This window comes from Talpa europaea, assembly GCF_964194135.1.
Source record: "Talpa europaea genome assembly, chromosome: 4".
NCBI lineage: Eukaryota > Metazoa > Chordata > Mammalia > Eulipotyphla > Talpidae > Talpa > Talpa europaea.
Window position 1 is genome coordinate 147,084,424 of NC_140070.1, and position 16,631 is coordinate 147,101,054.

Genomic DNA, 16,631 nt, shown 5'->3' on the forward strand with positions numbered 1-16,631 from the left:
GGCCGAGGGCTGGCTCCCCGCCAGGCAGCGGGCGCGGGTGACTCAGCCCGGGGCGGGAGCCCCCCTCCGCAGGAGCCCCCCTCCGCAGTCCCAGCTCCGCCCCTCCGCCCGCCCTCCGCCCGGCTGCAGCTGCAGGCGGGAGCCAGAGCCCGGGACTCTCCCCGCCGCGCAGGACCTGCCCAGCTCCCGGCCACCGAGGCCATGAGGCCGGCCCGCGCCCTGCTGCCCCTGCTGCTGCAGGCCTACTGGGCCACCGCTCAGAATGGCCCGGCCACCCCGGCTGTCGCCTTCCAAGGTGGGTGACCACCGTGGGCTCTGCCGCCCGCGCCCAGCAGCGGCGGGGCAGGGACAGGCTGGACGCGAGAGCCGGGGGGACGGCTCCCCTCCCCGTCCCGGCGGCTGCCACTCGAGCCTGCCGACTGCCGAGGGGTCCACCTCTGGGCCCTGAGAGGGGGGGCCCCTCTGCCACAGCCTAGGCCTTGGGGGTCCGTCCAGAAACACGCCACCTGGGCTCACACCCCTTTTCTGAGGCTCCTGCCCCTTGACCCTGTAGCTTAAATTCACCTTGGAAGCCAATGGGGACGGTGGCCGCCGACCGGGGGATGCCCGTTTCCAGAGGGTCGGGGCTCAAACTGCAGCCGAAGGATCCTTAGGGCTCAGCATGGGGGAGGGGGAGCGCCCACACCCACCCTCCTGGGCCCGGCTCAGGGGGTCTCTGGGTGCGGCTGGGTGAGGTGGCCCGGGCGGCGGAGCAGGCGCGAGTCTGGCCTCCCTCCCGCCACCCAGACTGCCCGGTGGACCTGTTCTTCGTGCTGGACACCTCCGAGAGCGTGGCCCTGAGGCTGAAGCCCTACGGGGCCCTGGTGGACAAGATCAAGGACTTCACCAAGAGCTTCATTGACAACCTGAGAGACAGGTGGGCCCGGGCGCACCCCTCTCCCCCAAGCCCTGGGAGCCCGGCCCCGGCCCGGCCCCGCCCGCGTCCTTGGTGGGCAGACGGGCCGGACATGGCAGGCCAGCGGGCGGCACGGGTCAGCTGGGAGGGCCTAGGGAAATGCGGGGTGGAGGCAGGGTCCCCTGAAACCTGAGCAGGTTAGGGAGCTGCCCCAGGCTGGGGCCTCTGCCTGGAAGAGTGTCCTTCGTCAGCCACCAACGTGGACAGTCAGAACCCATATCCTGCGCCCCCCTGCGTCCCGAAGAGGGGCTGGGGGACTGCCAGGCTTGTTCCAGGTTTGGGGGCGCACACCTCACATGCTGGTTCATTCACTGCACCATGGGCGGGGCAGGACATGGCTTGCACCCGCCAGGCTCACCCCGCCCGCGCAGGCCCTGCCCCGTCCCTGCTGACCCACTGACCAGGCCCTAGGCTCCTGCCACCCTAATGCCAGGTCACGGGCTCTGGTGTGGCGGCGCTGCGGCAGGGTGTTGAGCAGCCATGTGGGCCAGAGTTGGCGCTGACTTGGCCTCCCTCAGTTTACCCTCCTGCAAAAGGGGGGCTTGTCCTGAGACTGGGCAGCCGGCTTCGCCAGACGGGCCCCAGCCCCCGCCAGCATCAGGGCTGTGGGTTGCGGCTGCCCCACGCCCAGGCAGGGACGCCTCAGGCCAGGTGCATGGGGGCAGAGGGGAGACCCCAAACCCTCGGGGCACCCCGGGAGGCCCTGTGCCCCCCACCCCATTGCTGCCCATGGGTCCCCCCCACCCCGCGGCTGCTGCCCACGCACGGAAGCAAGTCCTGGTGCATCGCTGGCTCCTGCGGGGACAAGGTGGTCACTCGCCGGCCGAAGCCGCCTGAGCACGCCCCGCCCCCACCCTGTGCGGGCCGGGGCCGGGGACCCAGCACCCCAGGGCCATCCATTCTGTCCAGCGGTGAAAGAGGGGTGCCGGGGGGGGGGCCGCGGGGCCGGAGGTGACCTGCTCCCGCCCCCAGGTACTACCGCTGCGACCGCAACCTGGTGTGGAACGCGGGCGCGCTGCACTACAGCGACGAGGTGGAGATCATCCAGGACCTGCGGCCCATGCCCCGCGAGCGCGACCAGCTCAAGGAGCGCGTGGGCAAAATCGAGTACTTCGGGAAGGGCACCTACACCGACTGCGCCATCAAGACCGGGCTGGAGCAGCTGCTGGTGGGGTGAGCGCCGCGGCCCTCCGGCCCCGCCCCTCCGGCTCCGGCCCCGCCCCTCGGCTCCGGCCCCGCCCTCTCCGGCCACGCCCCGCCCGACCACGCCCGGCCGCACCCACTCCGGCCACGCCCCTCCAGCTCCGGCCACGCCCTCTCCCCCGCCCTCGCCCGGTCACGCCCACCCCGGCCCCGCCCCTCCGGCTCCGGCCCCGCCCCTCGGCTCCGGCCCCGCCCTCTCCGGCCACGCCCCGCCCGACCACGCCCGGCCGCACCCACTCCGGCCACGCCCCTCCAGCTCCGGCCACGCCCTCTCCCCCGCCCTCGCCCGGTCACGCCCACCCCGGCCACGCCCCTCCAGCTCCGGCCACGCCCTCTCCCCCCGCCCTCGCCCGGTCACGCCCACTCCGGCCACGCCCCTCCGGCCAAGCCCCTCCCTCGCCCTGCCCTCGGGCTCCGGCTCCGGCCCCGCCCTCGCCCGGCCACGCCCGCTCCGGCCCCTGCGCCCTCCGGCCACGCCCCGCGGGCCGCCACCCGCCCCACGCCCTGTCCGGGGCCAGGCTCCGCCTCCCCCTCCTCCTCCTCCCCCTCCTCCTGCTCCCCCTCCCCCCCTTTTCCCCTCCCCCCACCCCCTCCCCCTCCCACCCCTTTTCCCCTCCCCCCTCCCTCCCCCCCCCCCCTCCGCGTGCGAAGGCCCCAGACAGAGACCTCGCCCGGCCTGCGCTGGGACCCGCCCCGCCCCGCCTGCCCGCGGCCCCGGGTCCCTCGCGGCCCCTCGGAGGTTGCGCCCGACCCCGGGCGCAGGTGAACGCGGCCCGAGGGGGCGGCCGCGCCGGCCACCGATGACCCGGAGGGGCCGGGCCGGCTGCCCCTCCCCGCGCCCCCGCGGCCGCGCGGCCCGGTGCCGGCCCAGGGTGGACGGAGCCCCAGGCGCCCCCGCCGCGCCGGGCCTGTGCAGGACGCCCCGCCGCTCAAGGGGCGCGCGCACTTCCCAGGGCCCCGCAAACGCTCCTTTTCTGCCTGAGGCCGTCCATAAGCCGCCGCTCCCGGCCCCACACACTGGGGGGGAGGGGAGCAGACGCGCGTCCCGGGGAGCAGCAGGCGCCTGCGCACCCCACCCGGCCCCGGCCCCGCCCCCAGACCCGCTGGCCCCGCCCCAGACCCGCCCCAGACCCGCTGGCCCCGCCCCGGTCCCGCCCCAGACCCGCTGGCCCCGCCCCGGCCCCGCCCCAGACCCGCCTGGCCCCGCCCACCGCCCCGCCCCGCCCCGGCCCACGCCCCTCACCGCCGCCACCCCCAGGGGCTCCCACCTGAGGGAGAACAAGTACCTGATCGTGGTGACGGACGGACACCCCCTGGAGGGCTACAAGGAGCCGTGCGGGGGCCTGGAGGACGCCGTGAACGAGGCCAAGCACCTGGGTGTCAAGGTCTTCTCCGTGGCCGTCAAGCCCGACCACCTGGTAGGGCCGCGCCCCAACCCGTCACCCCTGACCCCTCACCCCTGACCCCCTCACCCCTCATCCCCTCACCCCCTCACCTCTCACCCCTCATCTACTCACCCTCTCACCTTTCACCCCCTCACCCCCTCACCTCTCATCCACTCACCCCTCTCCTCTCACCCCCTCACCCCCTCACCTCTCACACTCTCACCTCTCACCCCTCACCCCCCTCAACCCCTCACCTCTCACCCCTCATCCACTCACCCCTCACCTCTCATCCCCTCACCTTCTCACCCCCTCACTCCTTCAAATTCCTCACCCCCTCACCTCCTCATCCCCTCACCTCTCACCCCCTCACTCCCTCATCCCCTCACCCTTTTAAACTCACCCCCTCAGCCCTCTTCCACTCACCTTTCATCCCCTCACTTTCTCACTCTCTCACCCCTCATCCCCTCACCTCTCATTCCCTCACCCTCTCACCCCCTCATCCCCTCACCCCCTCGCCTCCTCATCCCCTCACCTCTCATCCCCTCACCCTCTCACCCCCTCACTCCCTCATCCCCTCACCCTTTTAAACTCCTCAGCCCTCTTCCACTCACCTTCCATCCCCTCACCTTCTTACCCCCTCACCCCCTCACCCCCTCACTTCTCATTCCCTCACCCTCTCACCCCCTCATCCCCTCACCCCTTCAAACTCCTCACCCCCTCATCCCTCTTCCACTCACCTTTCATCCTCTCACCCTCTCACCTCCTCATTCCTCATCCCCTCACCTCTCACCCCCTCTCCTCTCACCCTCTCACTCCCTCACCCCTCTCAGCCCCTCACTTCTCACCCCTCATCCACTCACCCTCTCACCTCTCACCCCCTCCCCTCTCACCCCCTTACTCCCTTACTCCTTCAAACTCCTCATCTCCTCAATCCTTCACTCCCTCACCTTTCATCCCCTCACTCTTTTACCCCCTCACCCCTCATCCCCTCACCCCTCATCCCCTCACCCCCTCACCCCTCAACCCCCTCCACCCTCACCCCCGTCACCCCTGTTCTCGTCGCCTCCCCAGGAGCCACGTCTGAGCATCATCGCCACGGACCACACGTACCGGCGCAACTTCACCGCGGCCGACTTGGGCCAGAACTCCGACGTGGATCTGGCCATCACCCAGACCATCGAGACCATCACCGACATGATCGTGAGTGGCCCCGCCCCGCCCGCCCCGCCCGGACCCGGTGGCCGGGAGCAGACGTTCATTGGGCTCCCCTTTCGCTTTTCAGAAAAATAACGTGGAGCAAGTGGTAAGGCCCCTCCCCACGGCCCCCTGCCCACCCCACCCCAGGGCTCGGGCCAGGCGTCGGGCTGCCCCGCCCTGACCCGCTCTGACTGCGGCTGTTCCCTCTGCAGTGCTGCTCCTTCGAGTGCCAGGTGAGTGTCCCGCCACACTGCCCCCCGCTGGGCTGACCGTCCACACTGCCCTGCCCCATCTGGACTGATTATCCACACTGCCCAGGCTGACCATCCACACTGCCCTGCCCCTTCTGGGCTGACCATCCACACTGCCCTGCCCCTTCTGGGCTGACCATCCACACTGCCCGGGCTGACCATCCACCCTGCCTGGGCTGACCATCCACACTGCCCTGCCCCATCTGGACTGACCATCCACACTGCCCGGGCTGACCATCCACCCTGCCTGGGCTGACCATCCACACTGCTCCACCCCGCCTGGACTGACCATCTGCTCTGCCTGGCTGACTGTCCACATTGCTCTGCCCTGTCTGGGCTGAACATCCACGCTGCCCGGGCTGACTGCACTGCCCCACCTGGGCTGACCGTTCCTCCTGTCCTGCAGCCTGCCAGAGGACCGCCAGGACTGCAGGGTGACCCCGGGTATGAGGTGAGTTGCTCTCAGGCAGTGGCCATCACACTGGGCTGGGGCTTTGCAGAGGCACCTTGTCGGACAGGTGGTCCAGCCATGGGGAGAGTCCCAGCAAAGTGACCCTGGGCCCTGGTGGTGGCCAAGGGCTGAGGGGGGCCTGGTCAGGCCTCTTCCCGGGGAGGGCACCCATCCTTCCTGAGGGGGTCTTCCCTCGTGGCTGGGCGCCAGCAGAGGGAGACGGGATGCACACTTGGGGCCCAAGGCCGGGTGTGGCCAGCGGGGAGACTTGGAGTTGCTATGTTTGCAACGTGGGTGATGGGGCGTGAGCGCCCTGACTGCTGGCTTCTCCTGAAAGGCCCCGGAGCCTCAGGGTGCCTCCTGGGGTGCCGCCTCACCTCCAGCAGGGAGCCCTGTGCCACAGCAAGAACGTGGTCTAGGGCAGGAGGCGGGAGGGCCCAGGGCCCCAGCCAGCCATGGGGCAGCCCCACAATGCACCCCGGGGGGTGGAGGAGCAGACAGCCCCCCAGACGGCGCGGTCACAGGGGCTCCTGACAGCCGAGGCGGGGGTGCCAGCTGGAGAGCACGCTGACCTTGACCTCCGCACTGCAGGGAGAGCGAGGAAAGCCGGGGCTCCCGGGAGAGAAAGGAGAAGCGGGAGAGCCGGTGAGTGCCCGCCCCGGCGGGCGGCGCTGAGAAGCCTGTGGCCACAGAAACCCCTGGAAGGCGGCCGCTTCCGGAGCCCGGTGGGCGGCCCCGGGGGTGCTGGAGCGGAGGGTGCCGGGCACAGCCACACCCACCACCCTCCAGGCGGGCTGCTGCCGGGGCTCCCGCCAGGCATGGCCAGCAGCCCGGCCACCGCTCGGCGACTGGGTCTCGGTCCTCTGGGCCTGGGCGGGGGCGGGGCGGGGGGCTCCCCAGAGGTGTCTGACGCGCCCTCCTGTGTTCCAGGGACGGCCCGGGGACCTCGGCCCCGTCGGCTACCAGGGCATGAAGGTGAGTGCCCTCCCCGCAGGCAGCAGGGCAGAGGGGGAGGGCCCCGCGGTGGGTGGCCCAGGGCGTGGGCCGGCAATGACGCCTCCCCTTCTGTTTGCTGCAGGGAGAGAAGGGGAGCCGGGGGGAGAAGGTGAGCGAGACCCACCTTCAGGACACGAGCGGGGGCCGTGGCGGCGCTGACCCCCGATCCCGACGACCACCGCGGCGTGGCGGCCCCAGGAGGGCTGGGGGGCTGGCCGGCACCCACGCAGGGAGCAGGGAGGGGGCGGCGGGTACTGGGGACCCTGCAAGAGGAGGGCCGTGCCCTCACCCGCTCTTCTGTGTCCCCAGGGCTCCAGGGGGTCCAAGGGCTACAAGGTGAGTGCGGCAGGTGGGGCCGCGCCTGGCGCGGGCGGGCGGGCGGGCGGGCGGGGCGGCGGCCTCCCGTGACCTTCCCTCCGCTGCACCTGCAGGGCGAGAAGGGCAGGCGCGGCGTGGACGGCCTGGACGGCGTGAAGGTGAGCAGGGCGCGTGGGGCCGGCCCTGGGAAGCACCGGCAGCAGTGCCCACGCCAGCTCACGGGCGGCCTCCCCGGGCGGGGCAGGGGACGTCCGGTGGGCCCCGCCGCGGGGCAGCTGGCCGGGCAGGCTGCAGGCTGCAGGCGGGGGCCAGGGCAGAGGCTGGGCCCCAACCCCTCGCTCCTTCCAGGGCGAGACTGGCTACCCGGGCCTGCCGGGCTGCAAGGGCGCACCGGGCTTCGAGGTAAGTGGCTTCCTCCGAGTCCTCAGGCGGGCGGCCCCCAGCGGCCGCGCCAGCCCTCCGGCTCCCACTGCGGGGTGCGCCCTGACCCCCGCGTGTCCTCCCCAGGGCCTCCAAGGACCCCCCGGGCCCAAGGGCGATGCGGGTGCATTTGGGCTGAAAGGAGAAAAGGTCAGTGGCAGGAACCCGGGGGGAGGGGAGCCGGGGGGCCCTGGGGGGGCATTCCCGAGCAGCTCCTCCCAGCCCCCAGCCCCGGGAGAGAGGCCTGGCTGGGCCTGCGGGCCTCGGCCGGGACGGGGAACCCCGAGCAGCGAGGGGAGGGATCCGGGCGGGTCCGCGTCAGGGTGCAGCCCGGTGTCAGCGGGTGGCCGGCCAGGCTCACTGCCCCAGGATGGGCCTGGGGTGGCCTCCCGCAGGCTGAGTCCGGCTGCCGACCCCTCTGACCTCCCAGGGCGAGCCTGGAGCCGACGGGGAGCCCGGGCGGCCGGGGAGCACGGGGCCTCCGGGAGACGAGGTGAGTGGGCACGGGCCGGGCGGCTCAGGGAGGGCCGTGGGGACCCGCCGCTCAGGGACGGGCCAGCCACACTGTTCTCCCCCAGGGCGAGCCGGGAGAGCCGGGCCCCCCCGGAGAGAAGGGAGAAGCCGGAGATGAGGTGAGAGGCCTGGCTTCGCCCCCACGGGCCCGTTCCCCAGACCCACCCCAGTAACGCTGTGTCCCCCCCAACCCAGGGAAACCCAGGACCGGATGGGGCCCCTGGAGAGAGGGTGAGTTTCTGGGCGCTCCGGGCGCAGCCCCCGCGGCGCCACCTGGGCCACCTGCCCAGGGCCTGGAAGGGCAGTGTCAGGGGGGCGGGCCCCGGCCTTGAGCCCTCCCGCGCTGCAGCTCGCCCCGCTTCTCTCCACATAGGGCGGCCCCGGGGAAAGAGGACCCCGGGGGACCCCCGGCCTGCGGGGCCCCAGAGGAGACCCGGTGAGTCTGGCGGTGGGCAGGACGGAGGCCAGGCGGGGTCAGGCTGAGAACCACGGGCCACGGGGCCCTTAGCCCCTAGTGCCGGCCCCCCCCCCTGTGCCCCCCCCCCCGGCAGCCGGGCCACCAGCCCAGAGCCGCGGGGCCGCGGGGGGCAGAGGCCCCACTCCCCTTCCCGCGGGGCGCCTGGACCGCGAGGGGCGCCTGGGACCTCGCGCTGGGGGAGGGTCGTTCCCTTCTCGCCGGCTGCAGGGGCGCGCCCGGCTTCAGCCCTCACCGGACACGCCCGCCGGGACCCTCCAGGCCCTGCCCACGCCGCCCTCTCTAGAGTAGCCGTCTTCGTCGGAACTCGGAGAGCGGGAGCGCGGGCTCGAGCCCCGGCCGGGAGGGACAGGCCGGCGGGGCGGGGCCGGGAGGCCGAGGCGGGGCCGCTGCTGTCCCGAGGCCCCCCCCCCCCGCACCCCCCTTCCCCACCCCACAGCCCCTTCCTCATCCCGAGCCGCGAGGCTGTTCGGCCCGAGGTCGTCAGGGAGAGTGTGCCAGCCTGGCACTGCCCGGAAGGCGGCACGGACCCCAACCCATCGCTCAGGCCTCCTGCCACAACCTGGGTGCCAACCACATGGCCCCCCACGATTGCCCAGATCAGGCCGCAAGTGCTTCTCCGGGCCGGAGCCCGGCGGGCCCAGTGGGGGAGTGAGCTCAGCTAGGGGCCACGTCACAGGCAGAGAACAGGTTTCCGGGCGCCACCCTGTTCTCTGGGGCTCCCCAGGACCCCACAGCCTTGCCGGGGTCAGCGAGGGCCCTTGAAGCAGGGGTAGCAGGCTTCGCCCCCAAGGCCACCTGCCAGCGCCCAGAGGGGGCCCACGCCCAGCCCCCACGGAGGTCCCCTGGAGAAGAGCTGGCCGGGAGCTGCCTGGCCCGTGGCCCGCCGGCCTCCTCCCGGCCTGCTCGGCGACGCCAGGCCGTGTCTCACCAGCTTGTCCCCCCACAGGGCGACGCTGGACCCCAAGGTGACCAGGGACGAGAAGGCCCTGTTGGCGTCCCCGGGGACCCGGTAGGTGGGAAGCCCGCGGTAGACGAGGGTCGGTCTGGAGCGGGGTGCTCCCGGCGCCTCACGGCCACCCGAGGGGGGGCCCGGGCACGGTGAGGCTGCCTGAGCCCCAGGTGGGCCCCCTGCTGGAGGTTCTGCCGGCTCAGACAGCGGTCCAGGGCGGCGACCTCCCAGCTGCACCTGGCGATGTCGGGGTCCAACTCTGCGCAGACGTACGGGCCCCCCCACAGACCTTGGGGCAGCGGGTTTGCTGTGAATGAGGTCTGGGGGATGGGCCTGAGGGGACCCGGGCAGCGACCCCGGGCAGCGCTGAGGACATGTGAGCAGGCCAGCGTGGCGGGGGTCTGCCCAGACCAGGCCTCTGACCGCCCCTCCCCCGTGCCCCCTAGGCGGGGCGGGGCTGGGGGTCCGGGTCCCAGAGGTCCACCTGTTGACTGTGGGGCAGCCTCGCCCGCCGCCTGCCTGGCTCGTGGGCCTGTGGGGAAGCAGGGACAGAGCCAGCCCTCGAGACAGGCCCTGGTCAGGAGGCACCCACCTCCGAGTTGGCGCGGCTGGTGGCGAGGGGGCAGGCGGGCCCTGCGCCCCCTTCCTGGGCCTGGCTGGACACCTGCAGGGCCCCACACGCCTGCGCCCGAAAGGCCAGGGAGCCGCCTCCAGGGGGCGGAGGCGCGGGGGCCGGCCATGGGTCCAGCAGCTGTGCTCCTCTCTCTGCAGGGCGAGGCCGGGCCCCTGGGGCCTAAGGGGTACCGAGGTGACGAGGGGCCGCCGGGGTCCGAGGTGAGCCGGGGGCCCTGCACGCACACGGGTGCACCTTCACCTCGGTCCACGGCGCGTGGGGCTCTCAGCAGCCCGGGGAGCGGGAGTTGGAGACAAGCCGCTGGCCGGCATGGGGATCCCCTGGCTTGGCTTCCACCACTTTCCTTGCGGGTCACGCCTTACGAGTTGGGGTTCACATGGTTTTTGTGATCACCGTGAACGCTTAAGCCTCAACACTTCTCAAATCACCCTGGACCTGCCTGCAGCAGCCTCGCCCCTGATGGCGGGGGCGCTCCCTGCTGTCCTCAGTCCCCGGGCAGCCCAGGGGGTGTGCCGGGCCACGAGTCCGGCCACCCCTGTCCCCCCCACTCCTGCCAGCAGCAGGGCCCGAGCCGAGGCCGCTGGCTGAAGCCTGCTCGGCTCCTTGCGCAGGGCTCAGCGCCTCCCCCGCTGACACTTCATTTTCCCAAACCCCTCAGGGTCCCAAAGGAGCCCCAGGACCTGTCGGACCCCCAGGAGACCCCGGGCTGATGGGTGAAAGGGTGAGTGAGGGTCCCATGGGGCTGACACCCTGGGCCGAGGCCCTGGCAGCCACGGCCTGTGGGCAGCGCCTGCAGAAGGACCCGAGGACCGCGGTCGGCAGCTGGACAGCCGCGGTCATGGGGCCCAGGGGTGCCTGGCACGCCCCACCCCGAGGTCCAGGGAGGCAGCAGCAGGCCCACGGGGTGGTCTGCCCATCCGGGGCTTCAGACTGGTGGGTCCCAGCAACCAGAGTCGGTCCCCTTCCCCAGGGTGAAGACGGCCCCCCTGGGAACGGCACGGAAGGGTTCCCCGGCTTTCCGGTAAGTGCCCCAAACCCCGCCCCACCCGCCTCCCTCCTCCGCCAGGCGCCCGCCTCCCCCAGAACCTGGCTGACTGTCCTTCTCCCGCAGGGCTACCCCGGCAGCAGGGGCCCCCCCGGGATAAACGTGAGTACCCACCGGCATGGCCGCAGTAGTGCCCACACACGCGGTGTCGCACGCGCACCCGCAGCATCACACACGTGCACACAGCGTCGCACGCACGCACAGGAGACAGGATACACGCGTGCACGCACAGACACACAGGCTGGATGCGGGGGCCTCCCCCGCCTCCCCCCTCCCCCAGGGCTCGGTGACAGCGGGCCCAGGCGGCCCGGGGGACGCACCATCTCCCCTAGACCTTGAGGCCCTCAGGCTCGCCCTCGGCTGCTCCCCGTTACCTCTGACTCTCCTTGGAAGGGCGGGGCTGCCTGTGGGCCGCGACCCGGTCAAGCTGACTTCAGACCCGTTTCCAAAGAGGGGAGCGGCTGCTGAGCCTCCCGTGGGTGCCGGCGCCCCCCAGTGACCTCACCTCACCTGTCACCTGCAGGGCACGAAGGGCTACCCCGGCCTCAAGGGGGACGAGGGAGAAGTCGGGGATCCTGGAGACGACGTAAGTGCGGAGGCCGAGGCCGCTCTGCGCAGCAGGGGTGGCGAGACGGCGGGCGGGCGGCGGGCAGTCCCACCTCGTGTGGGTGACGCTGTGCTCTCTCCCCAGGACGACACCCCCGCAAAGCAAGGTCCCAAAGGGGCCAAGGGGTACCGGGGCCCTGAAGGCCCCCAGGTGAGTCCACTTGGCCAGCCGGGCCTGGGCGGGGCCCTGTGGAGGGGGCTCTGGCGGGTGGCAGGCGGGGCGGGAGGAGCCACAGGGCTGGTGCCAGGGGAGGGGCGGCGAGAGTCCAGATCAGCCTAGCTGGGTGCCCATCCACGGCGCCCCATTTCCCCAGGCACCCCTCTTCCTGGGGCAAGTGTGCGTGGCCCAGCAGATGGCCCCTGGCGCCCCAATCCCGAGGGGCTTGTGGGAGAGCAGACACTCGTGCAGCCTGGTGCTGGGGTGCGGGTGGGAGGAGGGGTCCGCACAGGACGGGTGGGGGCTGGGGGCCTGCCCGGCCGACCTGCAGTTCAGGAAGCAAGTGGGGTACAGGGCAGCCTCACAGCCCTCCCCTCCTGTCTGACAGGGCCCCCCAGGACCCATGGGACCACCTGGGCCGGACGTAAGTGGATGTCTGGGGGTGGGGCGGGGGGCACTGCAAGGGGTCACGGGTGCCTGTGTCCTCGAGGCGCCTCCCTGCGCTGGCCTGGGGGGGGTGCACCAGGCAGCCTGGGAGACGGCCTGCCCCGTCCTGCCCAGCTGCCCACCGCCCCTCCCCCGCTCTGTCCCCCCAGGAATGTGAGATCCTGGACATCATCATGAAAATGTGCTGTAAGTGTCTCCCACGGCTGCCCTGCGGGGGGGTGGGGGCGGGTGCCCCAAGCGAGCTCTGGGCCGCCCCCCTACCCATGCTCCGGCCCCCGCGTCCTGGCCGCTGGCCCAGGCCGGGCAGGCCTCCTGCCTGACGCGTGTCTCTCCTCTCCCCAGCGTGCTGCGGTGAGCGCCCCCCCGAGCGGCCTGCACCTGCGCTGAGTACACAGGGCGGTGGGGCGGTGCCCTCCTGAGCCTCACGCCGCGGCGGCCCGGCCTGCCCCGTCCCCTCCCACGGCTGACCGCCAGCCGCAGGCAGGCTGGCTGGGGCCGCGGGGCTCTCGAGGGGTCCCGCAGCCCCTTGGCTGACCCTCAGCCGCCCCCGCCCACAGAGTGCAAGTGCGGCCCCATCGACATCCTCTTCGTGCTGGACAGCTCGGAGAGCATCGGGCGGCAGAACTTCGAGATCGCCAAGGACTTCGTCATCAAGGTCATGGACCGCCTGAGCCGGGACGAGCTGGTCAAGGTGAGACCTGCCAGCCCCACCGGGCCCCAGGCGGGAGCGGGGCGCCAGGGGCCGGCAGGGGGGCGGGCGGGAGAGGGGGCGCTCCTGACGGCGGCGGGGCGCCCCAGTTTGAGCAGGGGCAGTCGAGCGCAGCCGTGGTGCAGTACAGCCACAACCAGACGCAGGAGCACGTGGAGCTCCGGAGCCCCGGCATCAGGAACGCCCAGGACCTCAAAGAGTGAGCGCCCCGCCTGGGCCGGCAGCCCAGCTGAGCCCTGCGTGGGCCCGCCCGCCCCTAAGCCTGCCCCAGCCCCAACTCTGGCTCTGGCCCAGCCCTGGTGCCAGCCCCACTTTACCTGGACGACCCTGACCTGCCCCCACTGAGAGAGCGGTCGCCCCGCAGAGCCATCAAGAAGCTGCAGTGGATGGCGGGGGGCACCTTCACGGGTGAGGCCTTGCAGTACACCCTGGATCGGCTGGTCATATCCAGAAACCAGAACCCCCGCGTCGCCCTGGTCATCACCGACGGCCGCTCGGACACCCAGAGGGACCCCACGCCCCTTAACGTGCTCTGTGGCCACGACATCCAGGTGGGCCCGCGCCAGGTCCCCACCCGCGCCGCCCTGCCCCGCCCCCCAGGCCCCGGCCCGCGCCCACCGCCAGCACCGCCCCCCACAGGTGGTGTCCGTGGGCATCAAGGACCTGTTCGGCTCCAGCCCCAGCTCCGACCAGCTCAACATCATCTCCTGCCAAGGCCTGGCCACCCCGGGCCGACAGGGCATCTCGCTGGTGAAGGACAACTTCGCGGACCTGCTGGATGACAACTTCCTGAAGAACGTGACCAACCAGATCTGCATAGGTGGGCGGGCCCCGCCCCACCTTCCTGCGCACCGGGACACCCCACTGCCCACCCCCAGCCCCACCCCCTGCCGGCCGCCCCCAGCCCCCGCCCCCACCAGGGCTCAGACCCCCGATAGCAGGCCGGGCCGTGGCCCCGTTGGATGCGGTGAGCGCACGCGGGGAGCGGTGCAGCGGGGCTCACCTGTGCTCAGGGCACCGCGTCCCGCTGGGCCGAGTCCACGGGGCAGGCATCTGGCCGCCGGGCCGCCGGGCCTGATTCGCGTCCCCCAGGGGCAGTGGCTGCTAGCCACCGGCAGGGCCACGGCCCCCCACGGGCTGGGTGAGGCCCACAGCCCAGCGCTCCGGCCTGCAGGGCGCGGCGCCTTCCAGCAGGCAGTGGCGGTGGGCGGGTCAGGCGCGTCCCCAGGGCACAGGCCCCAGCCTTCCGTGGCGGCCCCCGGCTCACCCCGTGGGGGTCCTGCAGGCCGGGGTGCGGGCCCGGCTCACGACCTTGGCGTCTCTCCCTCACAGACAAGAAGTGCCCGAATTACACCTGCCCGAGTGAGTGCGGGGCTCGGCGCGGGGGCTCGGGCGGTGGCGGGGCGGGCCCGGGGCGGCCGGCGCTGACCCCCGGGCCCCTTGCAGTCACCTTCTCCGCCGCCGCCGACATCACCATCCTGCTGGACGGCTCGGCCAGCGTGGGCAGCCACAACTTCGACACCACCAAGCACTTCGCCAAGCGCCTGGCCCAGCGCTTCCTGACGGCCGCGCGCACCGACCCGGCCCACGAGGTGCGCGTCGCCGTGGCCCAGTACAGCGGCCCCGGCCAGCAGCAGCCCGGCCGCGGCGCCCTGCAGCTCCTGCAGAACTACACGCTGCTGGCCAGCACCGTGGACGGCCTGGACTTCTTCAACGACGCCACGGACGTGAGCGACGCCCTGGGCTTCGTGACCCGCTTCTACCGCGAGGCCTCCCTGAGGGCCCCCGTCAAGCGGCTGCTGCTCTTCTCTGACGGCCACTCGCAGGGGGCCACGGCGGCGGCCCTGGAGAAGGCCGTGCGGGAGGCCCAGCGGGCCGGCCTGGAGATCTTCGTGGTGGTGGTGGGCGGCCAGGCTAACGAGCCCCACCTGCGCATCCTGGTCACGGGCAAGGACGCCGAGTACAACGTGACCTACGCGGAGCAACACCTGTTCCGCGTGCCCAGCTACGCGGCGCTGCTGCGGGGCGTCCTCTACCAGACCGTGTCCCGGAAGGTGGCCATGGGCACGCGACCCGCCCACCCGGCCGCCTGAGCCGCCCCCCTGGCTGCCGCCCTCTCGGGAAAGGCCAGGAATGGGGAGCAGGACGCGGCTGTGCGCCCCTCCCGCCCCCCCAGGCCCTGGGGGGGCTGGGGCTGCCTGCCTCCCCCCCAGGCCCCCGGTGGATTTTCCTCAGGAGCCCTGGGGAGTCTCTGTTCAGGGGTTCCTGGGCTTGAGGCCCCACACAGCCCGCCAGGAGCCGGCCGGTTCCGCTTAGGCGAGCCAGGGCCCAAGGGAGTGTGGGGAACCCCCACCCCGGTTCCTGCCATGGCCCCAGAGCTCAGGACCCCCAAGACCAGAGCCCCGAGGGGCTCCTGCCAGCCTTGCCCCTCAGAAAGGTGCTACCGGCGGAGTCTGCGGCCACTTGCCCAAGCACCGCGGCGTCCCTGAGGCGTGGCCACCCGCCCTGGCCTCCCTCATGAGGCCCCTCCCGAGGCCGTTTCACTCCTGCCCGCGTCTCCCTGACCCGGCCGTGTGGGCGACTTCTCCGAATAAAGGTCCTCTCGTCCCCGTGTCGTCCCAAGGCGTCAACCTGCGGCCGCCCGCTGCCCGGGAGGGGCTTGGAGGCCCCCCATCTGTCTGGGGGACGGGCCTGGAGACCACCCACACCCGGAGGGCCCTGACATGAGAGCACGATACAGAAGCAGATCAGGCCGGGGCCCCCTCAAGGGCACTCCCCGGCCCCAGGAGTGCACCCCCCACCCAGGGCGGGCAGGCCCATCCAGATCCCGTGGACAACAGCCCCAGGCAGAAGGAGCGCGTTCCAGGGGTTCCCAGAGACCCCGAATCTCAGCCCCTGATACCAAGAGAGCCAGACCCTGCGCCCACCCACCGGGCCCCATCCTGGCCACACACTGGGTGACCGCTGTGTGCCACCCACCCACCCCAGACACGGCCCCGCGGCCCGGGGTCCCCCAAGTCTGGGAGGGCCCCAGAAGCCCGGGAGGGTCCCCGCAGCCCAGGAGGGCCCCTGCAGAGGAGTGGCCCTCCACCCCCACCTGTGTGGGGCATGACCCTCCCCCTGCGGTCCCCAGGGCAGTGGGGCGGTGGGGTCAGCCCCTCCCCACACTGCCAGCACCCGACACCTCGGGCACCTTGGGAGAGACCCGGCCCCAGAGGACGGTCTGCGGCCCTGCCCGGAGGCAGGGCAGGTGGGAGCCCCTGGCCTCCGGGATCCCTGTCCTGCGGGCTGCAGGGGGCCTCGTCCCTAGGGAAGGCGGTCCTCTGGGAAGGGGCGCCCCGGTGGGGCGAGCCACGGCCCAGGACCCACGGGAAAGCAGGTTGTGAAGGAGACCCCAGGCCGGAGCGCGGCCCTCAGCGCCCAGCTCGCCCGCACCGGGCCTCCGCCCACGCCCTGCTGCAGCCCAGCCCCCGCCGCCCAGGGCAGGCGCTCGAGGCCCGGCTCTGCCCCGGCCGGCTCCCACCCTCCTCTGCACCCGGGTCCTGGCTCTCGGGGCAGCCCGGTGTCACCCAGGGGAGAAGGGAGGCGAGGCCTTGCGGAGGACAGAGGGGAGCTGAGGCTGAGAGGCCGCCGCCCGCCTTGGAGGTGGGAAAGGGCCAGGCCGAGGAAAGAGTCTCCCCGCTGCCCCCAGACGAGCCCGGCCCAGTGGGCTCCGGGCAGGGTCAGAGGCCCGGCAGCTGCAGGGAGCCCGCCACGCCGCGTAGGCGGGGGAGCTGCGGTGGAGCCTGCAGAATCTGCCGGGGCGGGGGGGGGGGGGGACCTTGTGCTGGGGACCTGGGGTCTGGGGGGCCTGGGGGCGGGGCGCCTGGGGGCCATGAATCAGCAAGGAGGCTGTCAGTGGAGTCTGCTCCTCGGAT

At 72.7% G+C, this 16,631-nt stretch overlaps 1 protein-coding gene across 1 annotated transcript; it reads left to right on the top strand.

Moving 5' to 3' along the window:
* Positions 1–201: 201 nt before the first annotated feature.
* On the top strand, positions 202–15,323 carry COL6A1 (collagen type VI alpha 1 chain; the record flags this gene model as incomplete). The annotated part of the gene is made up of 35 exons (XM_084231582.1): positions 202–295; positions 787–916; positions 1,928–2,128; positions 3,417–3,576; positions 4,615–4,743; positions 4,826–4,846; positions 4,953–4,973; positions 5,398–5,442; positions 6,034–6,087; positions 6,373–6,417; positions 6,521–6,547; positions 6,748–6,774; positions 6,870–6,914; positions 7,105–7,158; positions 7,264–7,326; positions 7,607–7,669; positions 7,755–7,808; positions 7,885–7,920; positions 8,063–8,125; positions 9,114–9,176; positions 9,888–9,950; positions 10,409–10,471; positions 10,721–10,771; positions 10,862–10,897; positions 11,319–11,381; positions 11,487–11,552; positions 11,947–11,982; positions 12,155–12,191; positions 12,348–12,356; positions 12,563–12,696; positions 12,804–12,913; positions 13,079–13,265; positions 13,354–13,534; positions 14,047–14,076; positions 14,161–15,323. The coding sequence occupies 35 exons, from the start codon at positions 202–204 to the stop codon at positions 14,805–14,807; spliced, it is 3,108 nt and encodes a 1,035-aa protein (XP_084087708.1). The 3' UTR covers positions 14,808–15,323.
* Positions 15,324–16,631: the final 1,308 nt, after the last annotated feature.